The sequence below is a fragment of the Artibeus jamaicensis genome, unplaced genomic scaffold, assembly GCF_021234435.1.
Source record: "Artibeus jamaicensis isolate MK-2021 breed Jamaican fruit bat unplaced genomic scaffold, CSHL_Jam_final contig_944, whole genome shotgun sequence".
Classification (NCBI taxonomy): Eukaryota; Metazoa; Chordata; class Mammalia; order Chiroptera; family Phyllostomidae; genus Artibeus; species Artibeus jamaicensis.
This window is the reverse complement of record NW_026522020.1, coordinates 6,167,246-6,187,173: the sequence shown is the minus strand read 5'-3', so window position 1 is coordinate 6,187,173 and position 19,928 is coordinate 6,167,246. Positions and strand designations below refer to the sequence as shown.

Below are 19,928 nucleotides of genomic sequence, written 5' to 3'. Positions count from 1 at the left end.
AGGGATTTGAGACAGACTCACCCGGGAAGGTAATTCCCCAGACTCCTGGAAAGGGCCTTTTCTCCTAATCAGCTCCGTACTTCTCCCTTGCCTTCTCTGGCTCTTCTGGTTTCCTACAACCTCTGGACTCTCAGAGATGAATGGCAGGGAGAGATGGATGCTTGTGCATGGAAGTGAGCTGCTTAGTCTGGGCACTTGGTCTTCCTCACTCTCCTTGCTCCCTTTTAAGGGTCAGTATTTCCTAGTGCACAGCATACAGATTCCACATCAGTCCATACTTGGTGTGAGTCTCAGCTCTGTCTCCTCCAGCTGTGTGACCTAAGGCAAGATTCTCAACTTCTCTCTGCCTGCTTCCTAGTCTGTGCAATGGAAATGGGAACTCCAGCCCTTTGGTTTGACATTCAAAGTTGAGTCAGCACAGACAGACTCTAGCAAGAGGATCGCTGACAATGCAAGCCCTACTGAACAGCCTTCAGTGCCCATGTCTTCCTGGTCTTTAGTGGTGGAAAAGGGAAGATTAGGACAAGGGTTTTTAACTAAATTCAGATTTTGAGTACATCCCACTGCTTTCCCCACACACACTGAACTGCCCTGAGAAGGAAGCCTGAGTTTGGGGAGGTGCCTCCCCCTGATCACCACCCTCTCACTGAGCCTGGGCATCCTCAGAGCCTCCTCAACACAGGCAGGTGGTGCTGAGAGTGAGCTGTGAAACAAGACCCTCACCCACCCCTTGCTGAGAACTGACACTGGGAACAGCACCTGCCTGCACTGGGGTGTTAGGGTAGATGGTGAGCCAAGGCAGGGAGGACGAGGAAGATGGGTGTCACCCACTGACTCAGCAGTCCTGCGCCTGGTCCAATTCCATTGTCAGATGTTCCAGCATCACAGGAAACACCATGCTAACACATTGAAATTCTAGGTATTGTTTCCACTATCTGGGAAAGAAAGGCTTTCAAAGTGTATTCATCCCAAGGCCTAGAAGATGGAAGGGGGTCTACAGCACTCATGGAAAGACCCATAAAACAAATCTGGTTAATTACTTAACCTCTGTCCACTGTCTTATGAGAGGGTCCCTAGTGCTTACAGAAAGAGCCAATTGTTAGCTTTGGGTAACTGCCTCAACTTAAACTGTCTCCTGTCATGGATCTATTTTACAACATGACCAAGTGGGGTCAGAAGCAAGATAAGGATTCAGGCTAACAACCCCCACACATACCTACGTTTGGGTAGTCCATCCCCTTGGAAGCTGGCACCACTTTTACCCACCAACTATATAAGTCCTTAGGACAAAGGGCCTGGTGCTCTTACCTTTCACCCCCACCTCAGCAAGACCTGTCCTCTCCCATGAGAATGTGTCACTATTAAACCCTGCTTGTACAGCAATACACTTGATGACCTGTGATCCCTTACTGCGTTGGCAGGAACTGAGTTTCTCCTGTGACAGGTGCACCCAATCTGCACATGGCATTCATGAAGCCCGCAACAGCAGGTTCTGTAATGCACCCTCTTGTACCTGGGCCCCAGAGAGTTTAATGCACCGCTGACACCATCTCAAAATTATTACTTATTGTATCTTTGAACTGGTTTGTGAAGTCTGATGGGATAATAGACATGCACAATGTTGGTCATTCCTGGCCACCCGTTCCCAGATAATGTTCACAATGGCCCAGGAGCACAAAATTCCCATGGACCCAATGGGTGGGAGTCCAACAAGACTCAAGGTGAGAACAGGGTAAACATCTACATCTGCATAAACATAAGGAAGGGTGCCAACAGCTCCCAGAGGCCACACTTTTCTAAGAACCGGAGCTGAGTTCAATACACAGAGATGTCAAACATTCAGTGAGGACCCCATCAGACCCTCCTGTGTGAGGGAGACCTACCCATGACCCACCCCATTCCTGCTGCAGTGGGTTCACCAAAGGGGGACACCAACCCCCATGACCTGGAAGAATGATCTCCGTGCCGCAGATCTAAAGTTCACCAGCTTGATTATCAATCCGGGCATGTGCCTGAGTTGAAGGTTCAGTCCCCAGTTGGGGGCGTGTGAGATGCAACTAATAGATGTTTTTTGTTTTTTTCTCTCTCTCTTTCCCCTTCTCATCCCCTGTCTAAAGTAAGTAAAATCTTTTTTTCAAAAAGACACTTGAACAGCAGGAAAGTAACAGCATGTTCTTGGACAGATAAATACATAGTGATCTCCATTTCCCACGGTTACCTATAAATATAATATGATCTAGCTTAAAATATCAGGAAAAAAACTTTTTATTCCTCACCTGAGGACATGCTTATTGATTTCAGAGAGAAGGGAAGGGAGAGAGAGAAACATCGATGTGAAAGAGAAACATCAAAGGGTTGTCTCCCCACTGGGCACCAAACCCACAACCTAGGCCTGTGTCCTGACTAGAGTTTGAACTACAACCTTTCAGTTTATGGAATTATTATGGGAGAAACTCAGTTCTCTTTGCTGATGCAGTAAAGAATTACAGATCAGCCAGTCTATTCATGAGCAAGCAGGGTTTACTAGTGATAGGTTTTCATGGAAGAGAACAGGCCTTGCCAAGGTCGGTGTTAGAGGTGTAGATTCTGGGCAGGGCAAGGTAAGGATGGCAATAGTTAAGGGCAAGGGTGACAAGAGCCTCAGGTCCTTGGTCCTGAGGAATTAGGTAGCTGGCAGGATTGGGGTGAAGAAGTGACATATTAACTAGTGGGTAAAGGTGGTGCCAGCTTCCATCGGGGAAGTAACTACCCAAATGTGGGTATGTGTGGGGGTCTGTTAGCCTGAATCCTTATCTCACCCCAGGCCCCACTTGTTCCGCTTGTAAAACAAATATGTGACAGGAGCCAGTTGCAGCTTGGGCAGTTACCCAAAATTATAAATTATTTATGGGCTTTCTGTAAACATTAGGTGCTCCCTTGTGAAACAGATAGTGACCAGAAGTAGGCAAGTAACGAAAGTTGCCTTGTGTGCTTCTTCTTTGGGCACTGTGGACACTCTCCCACCTACCAACCAGACCTTGGAATTAACACACAGTTTAATTCCAAGGCTTTCTTTTCTAGACAGTGGGAACAATACATAGAATTCCCTCCTCCTGTGCTACCATGTGTTTCTTGTGATATTCTGAACACCTGGCACACCTGGCACTATTATCAAATCCGGCTCAGGACGGCTGAGTCAGGGGGTCAGACATGTCTCCCTCCTCCTTTCCTTAGTTTGCTATCTTTCCTACCTTACAGGACAATGCTCCAGCAGACTGAGCCACATTAGCCAGGGCTCAGCAAAATTTTTTGAAGTAAAACAAGCTCAGTTTCAGTTTACCTGTTAAAATAAGGAACAAGTAAAAGTTGTATTACAAAGCTACAGGAAGTACAACAGTGGATTAATGTGTCATGAATAGACAGATTGATGGAAAACAATACAGGGTTCATTAATATATACAGATCCACATAGAAATTGTGTTTTATTTACTTTTTTAAATTTATTGACTTATTTTTCATTTGGAACATCTATCCTTTGCCTCTCGTATGCTCCCAACTGGTGACCTGGCCCACAACCCATCACAGGTGGGCACAGGTAACCAGGTTCTTGATGATCGCAAACAAAGAATTGAACAGAACACAGAGTTTATAGCAGACAGATGGAGAGCAGATGTATTAAGTGATAGTACACTGCACAGAACATGGGAGCGGGCTGACTCCAAACAGACTGATCTCAGGAGCTGGAGGGATTCTATACTTACAGGGAGATATTTCTTGGCTAGTTTTAGCAGGGTTTTATTGCCCATGTACAAGTAGTTCTGTTACTTTAAAGCTACTACACATGTGGTCTCCCATGATCTTCCTTGACTGACCACCAGGGAAGGGGGTTCCACAAGGCTGATTTATTACAATGCTATTATAATGAAGCAGGGGTCATGTAGCATCTTCTGTGCAGGTGTACTTATGATTCGCCATGATTCAGTGCTTTTCCAGAAAGCAGGAACAACTGGTCTTAGAACAGGGTCTCTGTCCTGTATGGATGCCCTTTCTCTTGGCCCTGGAGCACCTTCAGAGTTTCCTCCTGACCATCTCCTACCTCAAACCCAGGTAAGTGCTCTGACTAGGAGTGGAACTGGTGACCTTTTGGTTTGCACGCAGATAGATGCCCAGCCCACTGAGCCACACAAGTCACTGCTTGAGTCTTGCATGTGGCTTGACCAGGGATCAAACCTACAGCCTTATTGACCTCCCCGCCCCCCAAAAAAAACCCTGTAGAGATATAAGAAAAACTTCACATGACCCCTGGCTGTTGTGGATCAGTAGACTGAGCACACAGGCTTGTGAACCATACGGTCACAGTTGGATTCCCAATCAAGGCACATGGCTGGGTTGCAGGCCAGATTCTCAATTTGGGGTGTGTGAGAGGCAACTGATTGATGTATCTCTTACACACATCGATGTTTCTCTCTCTGTCTTTCTCCCTTCCCTCCCCTTTCTCTAACAAATTTAATTTTTTTTTTTAAATAAACAACATGAGCAGCAAAATTGGATTCAACATTTAGGGATGACCTACTACACCCAACCTTTCCTTCTGATCTGCACCAAGGTATTTTCCCAACGTGAACGCCAGATGGCAGAAGAGAGGCACACTTGGAACACTTTTTCAGTGGTCATATTGTACTGTAAAGCAAGTTTCAACAAACTTCAAAACATTGAAATTATGGAAAGCATATTGCTGACACTAACTGCAGTCAACCTATAAATCAGTAACAAACGGTTACTAAAAAGTCCTTTTTTTTTCAAAGTGATGAAATGTACATCTAAATAACATTAGGTTCCACATTCCTAGATGATACACTATACCCACTTTTCCCTTGGACCTGCAATAAGGTGTCATTCCCCAAAATGACCACGAGATGGCAGCAGAGACCGACATTGCAATGCATATCCTACTAAGGGCCTGGCTGAAAGATTCGTTCACTTTTTACCTTGAGTTACAAAGACGGGCACACTTTTCACTGTCCTTCCACAAAAGAACTGAACAATGTCACCAACGTTTTCTTCCACTGCTCTCTGCCACCTTCACACAATTTCACCATTCCATCGTCCCACAACATTGTTCTCTTTCTAAGCAGAGAGCTCTTCCAGGTGTTTTATACAGTCTTCCAGAGAACAGAAATTTTTCCCCATAAATAAGAATTCAGAGAGACAAACTAGATGGCCATGGGAAGGAGCAAGGTCTTCTGAGTACTGTGGAGGAATCAGGACTGTGCAGCCAGGCTGGAACTGTTTTCCCTGGTCACCAAAGAGATATGTGCTCTCTCACCTAATCCTAACCCTCTGCATCTTTTGCTCACAAATTCCGGACTCTTTCCCTCAGGTGGAGCTTTCAGTCGGTCTGATGGGGAGCAGTACCTGTTGCCGGTAACCGCCTGGCTTTCCGAAACCAGCTCCTACTGCAGGACTCCCTCCCGAATTCACCACAAGGGCATCATCACCTCCTTTGGGTGCAGACTGCCCTTTGGATGAGCAAGTGGCAGTTCCTTTGTTTGCCCACAATCTCTCCGATTCCACATTACTCTCAAATACCAAAGATTCATCCTCCCCCTACACACACAATCTTGATGGAAATTGAGCATTTCCCTATGTTTCAGTGGAGAACCACTTGTGGAAATCCACTCATGAAGGACCCCCACCATCCCACCTAACTCCTGTGGAGCCCAAACAGCAAAGCAATTCATGTAACCAAGCTGGTGCAAATGATTTTCGAAGCCTGAGTAGGACACTTTCAACATGTTGCCTGTCTCCCACCTGCCACGATGTGATCTGTCCTCAGTGAACATCTGCCATTGAGGGCTCTCCACTGCACCTGGCCTGCCTACCTGTGGGAGAAGTCTCCAGCATGAAACTTTGCAATAAACTTCTGACACATTCGGTCAGTCACAGCATCTTCTCCACACAAACCACAGATCTTTTCTTGCCTTACAGTTGCCCTTGTACCTTTCTTGGAAAGACTAAGCCAAAGGGGCAGAAAATGTTGCTTATGCTCATGCTTCTTCTCTGTGAAAACGGCCGACCATACATTTACCACTTGTAGTGAGATTTTTTTTTTTATCACACACTGATAGTACACCTGTCGTGATGCAGTCTAACATGATGGTTTCAAATAGTTAAAGACAAGTCATGGTATCCACTGCAACCCCAACCCCTAATCCTAACCACGCACCATGCCACGCACCAGACACCAGATCGGGTGTCCAAAGCCTGTCCCTGACTCCAGATGCCTGACTCTGGACATCGTACTCCACAGAATAGTCTTTTCTCCTATTTAAACCTGTAAACCCTTGACATGTAATAAACTCATATCTAAAACCATAAAGCAGGTTTCTGTGAAACAAGTTATATTAAATCAAGCAAATTAGATAATGCAGTGATGACATACATAAGACCTGAAAATGGATGAGGCTGCTGCTTCCATATCAAGGCACACCCTTCCAAAGCAAAACTGATGAAACTAAATGAGTAAATGTGGTGTCCTCCTGATTGAAAAATTCTGGGCAGCAGGAGAAGCTATTCACAGCATAAGAAGACCACCCACAGAATTGAAGAAAATGGTTGCACATTATACTTTCGATCAGACTCATTCTTCCACAACAAAGAACTTTATGACTCATCAATGAAGAGACACCTATATTATTTTAAACATTTTATTTATTATTTTTAGAGAGGGTGAGGGAGGGAAAAAGAGAGGGAGAGAAACATCAATCTGTGATTGCCTCTCACATTCCCTCTACTGGCGACCTGGCCCTCAACCCAGGCATGTGCCCTGACTGGGAATCGAACCAGAGACCCCTTTGGTTCACAGGTAGGTGCTCAACCAGTGAGCCATGACACCCAGGAAGACATCTATATTATAAAAAAAAAACCTGAATAGTCCCTTCTAATGAGAATACATTCATAGAAGTGGTAAAAAAAAAAAATACCAGAGAAGATGTGCAATGGCTACATCACAGCACAATACCCCTTCTCAGACACTACAAAGGCTATAATGAGAAAGCAAAACTGAGAAATGTTTATGATCACGAACTAATATTGGAACAATCGACCATTTCTTTTGAAAATGTAAAATATTGCAGACCTTGTATAAAATGGTTTGACATTTCCTCAAAAAAATTATCCTACTGAGTTCAAAAACTACTTTGAAATACAATCTGAGAAATTGAGGACAGATGTTATAACAAACTCATACATGATTATATATAACAGCACTGTGAATAAGAACTGAAAGGTAGAAAGTATTCAAGTATCCATCCACAGGTAAACAAATAACACAAAATGTGGTTATTCTGTCACTGAAAAGGGACTGGACCCAAGGGGGGTTTGCCCTGGAAAGGTCTCATGTCTGTAGGTACTTGACCTCCTGCAGCAAAATTTCATGACACAAAGCTAGGGAATTTTGAGAGTTTGTATATTAAATCTAAGGACAGTGAAACAAAGGAAGGGCTTCAGAGAGAAGAGGCACAATCACAGCAACAAGAGTGAGCATAGACGGAGCTGCTTCTTGAGAAACAGAAATTTAGACGCAAGAAGTTCCTTGGAGACGGGATCGGGGGTGAGCCCGGAACGAGCTGCGGCTGCCCACAGCTCCCCTGCCTGCAAGTCCCAGGGACCTTTGGAGATAAGAAGAAACAGTGAAGATATGCAGCAAAGAAGAGAAGGGAAGGTGCATGTGAACTCAATAAACAGCTCACACTGGGTCCTTTTTTTAGGGTTTTACCTGTTTTATAATGTTGAGGACTTTAGAGGAGGTCTTAGAAGAGTCATCGCCACATAATACCCTGCTTCCCAGGGCCAGGGGTGTCACTGATGTGCTGATGCAACAAAACAAGCACACAGAGTGATCAGGGTCCTGCTCTGGTGACTTTCTCCTTCAGAAAAGTCACCAGAGAAGGGCTGGGACTGAGGTGGGTCTTCCACTGTGTGGTCTGGAATGTGTGAACCATTTGCTCTCAAATGCCCTTGGTCAGGGAAGATAAGGGCCTCAGATTTATTACCTGGCTGTAAATTGCTAGGCCTTATTTAGCTATCAAACTTACTTTGTCCATTTCACTTGCCAAGGAATTTTCCAATTTTTTTTTACAAACCTACCTCAACTCCATAGACTTGTGGATTCATATTGGCATTGAATTTGTCAAAATGGTCATCTCTTGACAGACACCAGAGCCAAACTCAGGATCCTGGACACAGACCTTTGACTCCAAAACCTGCACCCTGGAGTGGACCCAAAGCAAAACCAGGACTGCAGACCCAAAGCCCCAAACCCAAAGCCCTGGGCCCTCATCCAAGCCAGACCATAAGGTCTGAAGGCCAAACACCAAATGCCAGGGACTGACATTGGACCCTTAATACCAGATTCCATTCACCAAAACCAAAAGCTTCATCTGCACATGGACCTCACATGCAAACCCAGGACACAAAGCCACATCCTAAGAGCTGCAAGACTGTAGACCCACAACCCACACTTTGACTCTGAAGCACAGACCCTGGACACAGGATGCAGATCTATAACCAGGACACCAAGGCCAGATTTTGGACTTGGAGCCCTTGGTCAGGCCCCTGTTGCCAGAGGCCACAGGCAGGAGCTGAACCAGTTCCTCCCATTTTACACAACCCCGTGATTCAATAAGATAAAACCCTTGTCTCTCCAAATGCAAACTTCAAAATTTTACCAAACCCAGCAGAAATAGGCCAAAAGACAGAGTCAAGAAAAAGGATGCTAACCTTGGAGGGCAGATGTCCATGGTCTCTCAGTTGCAACAGGTTCAGGAGTTAGCACTGTCTCACCATTCATTCCACACTGCCAGCTTTTCAAACCTGTGGGGAATTATTTTCCACAAAAAGAGATTATTTTCCACAAACCTTGTTGACTCTAACACCTGTGCGATAATAATTAAAATAACTAATATAAGATATAATCTTGTATCAGAAGATCAATACAAGATATTCAACATTTAATACATGCATGAGTACAAATGAATACCGGACAACGAGGTGTTATCAGGTATACAGGACCTTCGGGAGTCTGGGGAAACAGGGCCTTAGGTAAGATGGGTGATAGAGACAGCAAATTTATGAAAAGTGCAACCTTCATGGAATGTTACTTTTTGGTAGACAATCCTACGAACTATAGGATGCAAGCTAAGCTAATAAACTTTTCCGAATTTCATTAACGTAATCATTCAGTTGAAAATAGGTTGCTTTGCTAAAATTGTTAAATCTGTGTCAACAGCAGTGGACACAGCCTGGGAGAGCGACCAACTGCCAGGAGGGCCTTGCATTGCCCACAGGGGGTCAAAGGTCTGAGCATCTCTGTCCAGTGCAGTGTGGACTGTCCTCCTCTGCCTGCAGCCATCGGAGTGCAGCAGAGCCCATGAGTACAAGGCAAGGGACCGTGAAGCCACAACCAGCAGGCAAGCCACAGCTACATAGGTGGGACAATAAGATTTGTCATCTCAAGTGACACATGACATGGCAGCAGAGAGCCACACTTGGGACATTTTTTCAAAGGGACCATCCTGTGCTAGGGCAAGTTTCAACAAATTTCAAAGGACTGAAATTATATACAGTATGTTTCTTTCTGTCATTACTGTTAACATAGAAATTAGAAACAAAAGCTAACTAGTTAGTCCTTATATATAAAACTTACTAAATACACATCTTAATAACATTGCAATCAACATTCACTGATATTCTACTACAGTCAACCACTCCCCCCCACCTGCCACTAACATGTTATTCCCAAAATGCCCACGAGATGCAGCAGAGATGCACACTTGGAACACTACCATTTCCTTAGCCAAAAGGTTCATTAGATTTTTAGGTAAAGACACAATGAAAGAGAAGTGTTTCGTTTTCACCAATAATTTTATTGAACGAGGTATTCACCGTTTTGTCCCACTGCTTTCTGTAGTCTTTCAGGCACTTTCATAATTCCATCTTCCCAAAAGTTTTTATCTTTTGGGCAAGCCAATAAACAGCCAGTGTCAACAAGCATTGCAGCATTGTAAGTATGTACGTTTCTCTAAGTGCTATTGTTGTGGGAAATGAAGCGACCAAACACCGAGGGATTTTGAAGTACGAGGTTTACTGTTTAACGTGCACGGGCCCAGAGGAATCACTTCCAAATTCTGAGCAATGAACAAAGGATTCTTGGGGTTTTTATAGTTTACAGGGTCTTCTTGTCTACGTGGCAAGGCGGGATACAGAAGCGGAATGCGGAAGTTAGTTCTAGCTAAGGGGCAGAAGCAGAGGACAAAGGCCAAACTTGAAGGTCAGTTTTTAACAGCAGGGGTGTTAATCTCAGTCCTAGCTAATGCACTGTTGTTTACTTATCCTAGACAGCCCCATCATTCTCCCCAGGGTGCCTGGGGCCTGGGCAAATAAAGGTTAAACAGAGGTTTTTCAAAGTTTCCCATATCAATAACACAACAGTAAACTTTGTTTCTTGTACTCACAACTCTAAACCTACTTTTGTCCCACCCTGTCTTATGCAAACATAAACCACATGAAAATTACATACTAACATGCAGTGGAAGCATGACTAGAGATGATGAGGACTTTATTTCAATGAGTTTAATTTACCAGGAAGATCCAAATTCATAAACAATGTCATAAACTTAAATTGTACAGAACAGAGACAAATAAAAAGGTATAGTCATAATAGATTTAACAAAACTTTCTCATAAGAAATACAGCATTCCATTTTCAGAAACAAGAGACTACCTCAAAAAAATTCAGTAAGAATATGAGAAACACCATGAGCAGCAAATTGGATTCAACATTCACAGATAACCAACTATACACAACTTTTCCTGCTGGCCTGCCCTAAGGTGTTATTCCCCAAAATGACCATGAGATGGCAGCAGAGATGCACGTTGCAACATTTTTTACATTGACCATATTGTAATGAAGTTTCAAAAAATATTCAAAAGATTGAAATTACATGAAGTTGCTGGCTCTCGTTGTAGATAATCTAGAAATCAGTCGTAAAGGTCACCAGAAAATTCTTACATTTGGAAGTTATGAAATGCACTTCTAAGTAATCCTCCAAATAAATCACAATTGGAGTTTAAAAATAATTTGAATAGAATATTATTAAAATACTTTAAAAACCTATGGGAAAATGTAGGCATTAATCTGCACATTAGGGGAAAACAGTTGAAAATTCACATGTTTTGCATCCATACTACAAACCAAGAAAAATAAATTAAATCTTGGAAACTAGAAGAATGGAAATAGGCAAGGAGAGGTGTCTGGAAGGGGATATATTTAAAACAATAGCAGCTATTACCTGTTTGGGTAGGATTTTGAACTCATTTTTATTTCTCTGTATAATTCGAGTAAGCTGCCACCATCAAAATCCATTCTCACTTTGGGTAATGAAACAGTACAAGAGGAAAACGTGGCATAATTTAAGAACGGCGATAACCTAGACCGCTGCGGAAACAACACCAGAGGCCTTTACTCTGCTCTTCCAGGCTGACCTCAAAGGGGCCCCTTCTCCAAAGTGCACTTCTTTGTGTGCAAATGCAGCCCAGCAGAGTGGAAGTGACAGGACCAGACCTGAATGAGCAGAGCACAGCTGGGCAGCTCAGCCTGAGGGGCAACTTGCCCTGGGGCTGCCTCATTTGGGGAGGGGCCCTCACAGCCAAGATGCTTCACAACTAAGCAGCAGCACCACTGGGCTGACCCACACAGGGGCTGCTTCATGAATCACCTGGACCAACATGGAGCTTCCTAACAGCCATGCTGCACTCACACCCATTAGTACCAAAATGGAGCTATTTGCACTAAATAGTTTCCTTCTCCCCCACACCCCAACTCTGGAACTCCTGCTGGCTTTGAGTGGGAGCCAAGGACCATCAGTTCACAGACACCAGATGCCACAGACAGACTCAGAACCAGACACAGGACCTAGACTCCAGAACTTGGGCCCCAGAGCAGACCCAGAACCAAAAGCTGAACGCCAGACCCAGACCCCAATCCCAAAACTGTCCCCACGACCCAGGCCAGACCATCGACCCTGAATGCCAAACCCCAGACGCCAGAAACTGATGGCAAATGCTGGACACCAGATTCCACACATCAGACCTAAGAGCCAGAGCTGCAGTGGACCCCACACACCCACCCAGGACATGAAGCTGCACCCAAAGAGACTCCAGATCCCAGACACACAGGCACAGATTCAACCTCAGACCACAGACCCAGGAGACAGAACCCAGATCTGGAACCAGGACCCCACAGCCAGACCCCAGAGCTGAAGCTGGACAATGGACCCCACTTGCCAGATGCAGGAGCAGAACCAAGTCCTCACAATGTAAACAGAGCCAGGAGCCAATAAAGAACGTTCCTGACTCTCTAAGTCTAAGCAACTGGCCTCAGAAATAGCTTTTCATATCAACGTAAGTGTACAAGGGAAGAAAACAACTCCCGGCACTACTAAATGATACCAAGCCCTGCAGAAATACACCAAAAACACTGACAGAACCAAAAATAATAATAATGCTTATTCTTGCCGGGAGATGTCCATGATCTCTCAGAGGCTGCACTTTCCAGAAGTTAGTGTCCTGGCCATGAATGTCACACGGCCAGCTCAGAAAACTTGTGGGGGAACAAAAAATTATTCTTGTTGTACTGATAAGGGAAACTTTGAAGAACCTTTGTTTAACCTTTATTTGCCCAGGCCCCAGGCGCCCTAGGGAGAGTGATGGGGCTGTCTGGGATAAGTAAACAACAGTGCATTAGCTAGGACTGAGATTAACACCCCAGCTGTTAAAAACTGACCTTCGAGTTTGGCTTTTGTCCTCTGCTTCTGCCCCATAGCTAGAACTGACTTCCGAATTCCACTTCTATATCCCACTTTGCTACATAGACAGGAAGACCCCGTAGACTATATAAACCCCAGAATCCTTTGTTCGGGGCTCAGAATTTGGAGATTGACTCTTATGGGCCCGTGCACGTTAATAAAACCTTGTACTCCGGAAACCCTTGATGTCTGGTGGCTTCATTTTCCTGCAACAGTACCTTCTAAGTTCTAACAGCTGGAATAACAATCAAATTCACAAAATCTGATTAATGGGAGGAATTCAACGTCTACTACATGGGCAAGGGGAATTCATATTAAAGTGAATACCAAACATAATGAGGTAATATTGAGTATATGGAGTATTTTGGAAAATGGAAGAACAGAGTCTGAGATTTCAAAGGTGAAGTGGGAGACATGCAGGTAATTTAGGGAAAAAGCAGCATATCTGCCAGGCTAATTTCTGTTGGGCAACTCCCACAACTTTACGACACAAGGAGTACAGTAAGAGGGTCAACAAGCTCTTGCTAGGAGTCTTACTGTATGAAGCTGAGGTGACTGGGCTGAAGCTCTCTTCCGAAACCAAACTGCGACAGCTAAATCTCTTAGGAAGAAATGAGATGACAATTCTAAGTAATTTCTCAGTCTTCCCTTTCTGAACACCCAGTTTAACATCAATGTGCCAAGTGCAAAATGCTGGCCCTCTCATGACCACCCCCGGTACTTTACATAGAAGTTGTATATCCACCAGCTACATTAGTACATTGTTCTATATATATTTCAGTGACATAATCACTCAGTTTTGGAATCAGTTACTTTATTTAAATTGTTAAATCTTACTTAAGTAAATGGTAACATACCTGTACTCCCCAAATTCACCCCATATTAAATACCCGACTGATTGCTTATGTGGTGAGGAAACAACCTTTTCTGGAACCTCAAGAATCTTTGGGCTGCTCTAATAATTCAACAGGTATAACACAGAATAGCAAGTGAAATGACCAAATCTCAGACAGACACAGCCAGGACAACCTCACTCACAGGACAGAGTCAGAAACCCCACACAGACAAGAGCACAAATGAGGCAGCGATGATGTGAGGGGGCCTGGCCATTTTCTACGACAAAGATCTCTCCTTAGATCTGTGGGAACATACTTGAGGTGTAATAAAAGATGTTGAACAGCTGAATGAGAAAAATGTTGGGCCCCCTACATTACATCCTCCACCAAAATCAATTCTTGAATTGATTTCAATAGCCACTCATAACTAACATAAAACACTGAGAGCCATCTAAAACATACCAAGAGATCTAAAGTGAAAAAATGGGGAAAATGTACTATACGAACATGAACCAGATGAAAACTATATAACATACAGTAGACTTGAAGGCAAAAAATGAACCACTACTACAAATAAAGACGAGTACTTCATATCAGTAAGTTCAATGTACCAGTTAGTTCCAAATTTTTATCCAGTTAATAACATAAATTCAAAATTATATGGAATAAAGCTGCAAATTAAAAATCATAATAGGAGAATTAACCAACCTCTATCATTCAGGTTCTGTTTCAGAACTAATAGAGCCCACAAAAAATAGTAAAAATATTTTAAAAATAACATGAAAAGCAAATGGCATTCGGTGTGCATAAGTACTTCACTGCACCCCAAAACTGCAAATTACAGATGCTGTCCAAGCTCCCTGGGAATTATTTTTAAAAACTGGCTATATTGTGATATAAAGCAAGTTCCAGCAAACTTTAAAGAACTGAAATTTATATATATATATATATATATATATATATATATATATATATATATATAATGTTTATATTTATATATACACATATGTGTATATATAAACATGTGTATATTTTTTGCTCTCACTGACATTAATCAAGAAATCAGTAACAACATATACCTAGAAGTACTTATATTTACAAATTATGAAATACACTTCTAAATAACCACCCAAAATAAATCACAGTTGGAGTTAGAAAACAATTTGCATGGAATGCTAGTAAAAACACCTCTTACCAAGGACAGATCACTGAGGTTCCAAACATGGTCATAGCTTCAAGCTCAGTGGTTTTCCACCTCAGGTTGACTTTTCCCCCAAGGGGGCATTTGGCACATTGTATGGAGACCTTTCAGATTGTTCTTGGGGTGGGGTTAAGGTGGGAGTTACTGGAATGCACTGAACAGAGGGAAGGATTACTAATAAGCACCTACGATGTAGAGAAAAATTCCCAAGAAGAAAATATTATCCATAGCAATGAGAAACCCTACTCTCTATGAAGCAGGATGAAGAGTCCATTAGAATACAAACAGCATGTGACTTTGCACCCTAGATCTGAAATCACACCTCTCTCTGGACAGGCAACCTGGAGGCTGAGAGCTAAAGAACAACGAAAAATAAATGAAATTAGTTATCTTGCAACGAGTGGGGAGGAATGTCCTTGGCTAAGAAGACACCCATAAAAACTCAGAAGCCAAGGAAGATCTGACACCTTAAGAGACTGCACCACACTGTGACAAACCATAGCACTGAAGGTCACTATCTCTTTTCACTGCCCATAAATCACTCTGCAATTGTTTCTTAAAATTACTTAGAATCTACAATCTTACTCTTTTACATTCCAGAATTCACCATCTAACATTCTCTGCTTTGAAAATATGGACCTTTGCAGAATTCCGCCAAGATGGAGGCGTAGGTGGAAGCACTGCACCTTCTCACACAACCAAGTTTAAAAACAACAAAGTTTTAGCAACAAAAATGCAGCCAAACCACAGAAAATTGAACTACACAGAAGTCTGACAACAACGAACCTTTCAGCCAAACCAGTAAGAGGGGCAGAGCCAGCAGCAGAGCAGGTCGGGCAGGAAAGATCCACCAGACCAACCTGGGCGCACAACCCAGGCACGCTGGCAGCCGTAGGTGGATCCCAGGTCTGGAGTAGCGGGTGGACCCACTGAGGGCACAAGGTGGTGGACTCACTGAGGGCTGACCACAGTCACACATTCAAGTGCAGATAAACCAGTGAAGGAGCAAAGTGGTGAGACAGACCGTGCAGGCCCCAGTGGCAGGAACCAGCAGAGGGGACTGCCATTGTCCCTCTCTGACCCCGTCCGCACATACAGCATCACAAACCAGTGACCTGGGTGGCCCCGCCCTGGTGAACACCTCCTTGTAGGTAACAGGCACGAACAGATCAAAACATGTCTCAAGAACAACTCAGAGCCCCAGAGCCCATAAATCTAAGTGATGAAGAAATAGCCAAACTTTCAGATGCACAGTTCAAAACACTGGTGATCAGGATCCTCATAGAACTGGTTGATTTTAGTCACCAATTAGAGGAACATATGAAGGCTAAACTAATTGAAATGAATGGTAATGCACAGGAAACCAATAGTAATGGAAAGGAAACTGGGACTCAAATCAAGGGAGTAGCCCAGAAGGAAGGAAAAAATTACCAAACAGAAAAGAATGAAGAAACAAGAATTCAAAAAAATGAGGAGAGTCTTAGGAACCTCCAGGACATCTTTAAATGTTCCAACATCTGAATTATAGGGGTACTAGAAGAGGAAGAGGAACAGCCAACAGTGGAAAAATTATTTGAACAAATAATAAAAGAGAACTTCCCCATTCTGGCAAAGGAAATAGACTTCCAGGAAATCCAGGAAGCTCAGAGAGTCCCAAAGAAGTTGGACCCAAGAAGAAACACACCAAGGCACATTATAATTATATTAGCCAAGATTCAAATGAAGGAGAGAATCCTAGAAGCAGCAAGAGATAAGGGGACTGTCATCTACAAAGGAGTTCCCATCAGACTGTCAGCCAATTCCTCAAAAGAGACCTCACAGGCAAGAAGGGGCTGGAAAGAGGTATTCCAAGTCATGGAATCCAAAGACGTACATCCAAGATTGCTCTATCCAGCAAAACTTTCATTTAGAATGGAAGGACAGATAAAGTGCTTCTCAGATAAGACCAAATTCAAGGAGTTCATCATCACCAAGCCCTTATTATATGAAATGTTAAAGGGACTTATCTAAGAAAAAGAAGATAAAAAAGATGAACAGTGAAAGGACAGCAAACTCACAGTTATCAACAACCACACCTAAAACAAAAGCAAATTAAGAGGACAGCTAGATCAGGAGTGAACCATAGAAATGAAGATCACGTGGAGGATTAGCAACAGGGGAGTGGGAGGAGGAGAAGGGGGGAGAAAGTACAGAAAATAAGTAGCATAGACAGTAGATAGAAAATAGATAGGGGGAGGGTAAGAATAGCATGGGAAATATAGAATCTAAAGAACTTGAAACACGTGTTCATGAACTAAAGGGGGACGGTGGGGCAGGGGTGTGCATGGTGGAGGGTAATGGAGGGGGAAATAGAACAAACGTAATGGCATAATCAATTAAAAAAAATAAAACCACTGATATTCCACTGGAATCAACCACTTTTCCTCCTGATCTAAACTTAGGTGTAATTCTTAAAAATGAGCACAAGATGGCAGCAGAGACTGAGAGTTGGAAACACATTGTTGCTATTGGCTTCACAAAAAGATTCCTTAGCTTTTTCCCTGGTTCATTTTAGGTACAATGAACCTAAAATACTAAACTCAATCTAGGCAAAGCTGAGGAAATGAGCCTATAAACATGTTGTAGGGGCACATACATAAAATGAGAGTGTTTATGTTTTACTTTCCTTTCCTTTAACTCTTGGTGGAGAATTTCAAATAAATTTTACCTCTGTGTTGTTTAAGAAAGGTGCAACAAAGCAAATGACAATTTTCAAGCACACCTGGAAATTGTAGAAACCCGACTCTATCACACTACACAACCAGATCCAAGGAATGTCACACAAAACACGCTAATTGCTCTCCTGGCCATTAATCTGGAAACCAGTGACTAGATAAATGGACAGCCCCGACATTTAGATGTTTTCAAATGCACTGGTAAAAACCCCTGCCATCAAATGTCATTGATATTCCACTGGAATCAACTACTTTTACTACTGGCCTGTACTGAGGCATCGTTTCCCAAAATGACCACAAGATGGCAGCAGAGACCGACATTTGGAATACATCGAACTACTGGTTTGGTGGAAAGGTCAGTTCACTTTTTACCATCAGGTGTCATGACAGGCACGCTTTTCATTCTCCCCCAACAACATGACTGAATGACGACTGGACAACATAGTCACCACTTTGTTCACTGCTCTTTGCCACTTTTCAGGCAACTTTACCATTCCATCAATCCCACGACACTGTTCTCTTTCAGAGCAGAAAACTCTTCCAGGTGCCTTCTGCAGTCTTCCAGGGAATAGAAATTTCTCTCCATTAAGACAAATTTGGAAAGACTGAACTAAATGGGCTTGCACTTTCTGCATCTTCTCCTGACAAATTCTGAACGCTTTCCCACTGGCGGCTTTCAGTGGCTCTGATGGGAGGAACCCGCTGGGTTTCTGCAAGGAGCTCCCACTGCAGGACACCCTCGGGAATCCACCACATACACAACATCACCTCCTTTGGATGAAGACCAGCCTTTGGAGGAGCTGCTGGTGGTGGTTCCTTTCTTTCCTTCAACTCTCCCATTCCACATTATTCTAACACATCAACAGTTCATCTCCCCTCAAAATCTGTCTTGGAAGCAGAATGTTTTCCTCAGGTTTCAGTGGAGAACCACTTGTGACAATGCAATCAAAAGGGGTCCCCCAGCACCACATTTAACTGCTGTGGAATTCAATGTCAAATCGATTAATGTCATTGTGCTGATGCAAATAATCCTTCATACTCAATTTTGACCCTCTGAGTATGTCGCCTGTCTCCTCTGTGCCATAACGTGGTCTGTCCTCAGTGAACATCTCCCCTCCATGGCTCTCCACTGCACCTGGTATACCAACTCGTGCAACTGAGCTTAAGAAATCTTCAGCATGAAACTTCTCAATCCACTTCTTTTTTTTTTTAAAGATTTTATTTATTTATCTTTAGAGGGGAAGGGAAGGAGAGAGAGGGAGAGAAACATCAATGTATGGTTGCCTTTTGTGCATCCCCTGCTGGGAATTGGCCTGCAGGGAACTGGCTTGCAACCCAGGTATGTGCCCTGACTGGGAATCGAACCGAGATTGTCTGGTTCGCAGGCCCGCGCTCAATCCACTGAGCTACAACAGCCAGGTTCAATCCACTTCTGACACATTCCATCACTCTCAGCAATGTCTCTATGCACACCACAAACCTTTTGTTGCCTTGCAGCTGCACTTGTAACTTTCTTGAAGTGACAAAGCCAAAGGGGCCGAAAATGTTGCTTATGTTCATGCATCTTCAGTGGGAAAAGGGACACACACACATTCACCACTTGTGATGAGGGTTTTTATCTTCCAAGAACTTTAAGACACAGGGAGTAAGGTAAAAGGGTCAACAAGCTCTTGCTAGGAGTATTACTGTCTAGAGCTGTGCTGAAGCCCTCTTCCTAAACCCAGTTTTGGCAACTAATCTCTCAGCAATAAATGACATAACAATCCTCAGTAATTCCCCAGTCTTTCTTTTCCTAATGAAGGGAGAAGCCCTAGGAGACCTTTGCTCACCCGAGACCCCAGGCGCCATAGGAAAATGATAAGGCCGTCTGGGAAAAGCAAATAGCTGGATAGTCAGTAGGACTGGGGCTAGCACCCCCGCTGATAGAACCAATTTTCACATTTAGCCTTTGAACTCTGCTTCTGCCCCGTAGATAGAACTAATTACCGCATTCTGCTTCTGTATCCTGCTTTGCCACGTAGACAGGAAGACCCCTAGGCTATATAACCCCCAAGAATCTTTTGTTCAGGGCTCAGAATTTGGAGACTGACTCCTCTGGGCCCTTGTACATTAATAATAAACCTCGTACTCCAGAATCCCTTGGTGTCTGGTTGCTTCATTTTCCTATAACACTAAGAGCCAGTTTAAAAAACACATGCCAAATGCAAAATGTTGGTCCTCTTCATTACCAGCTCTGAAACTTTACATAGAAGTTTTGTATCAAAAAACTTAATTAGTACATTGCTCCATATTTCATTCAGGTAATCATTCAGTTTTGAGAATAGTTACTTCAA

The 19,928-nt window shown here is 43.4% G+C and overlaps 1 protein-coding gene across 1 annotated transcript in view; it reads left to right on the top strand.

The window, feature by feature from the left end:
- Window positions 1-1,661: 1,661 nt before the first annotated feature.
- The window catches only part of LOC128625840 (uncharacterized), a 44,802-nt gene continuing 26,535 nt past the window's right edge, over window positions 1,662-19,928 (top strand). Inside the window, exon 1 of the mRNA XM_053655193.1 lies at window positions 1,662-1,721. Within this exon, the coding sequence (XP_053511168.1) occupies window positions 1,662-1,721 (60 nt within the window). The remainder of the gene's footprint in view (window positions 1,722-19,928) is intronic.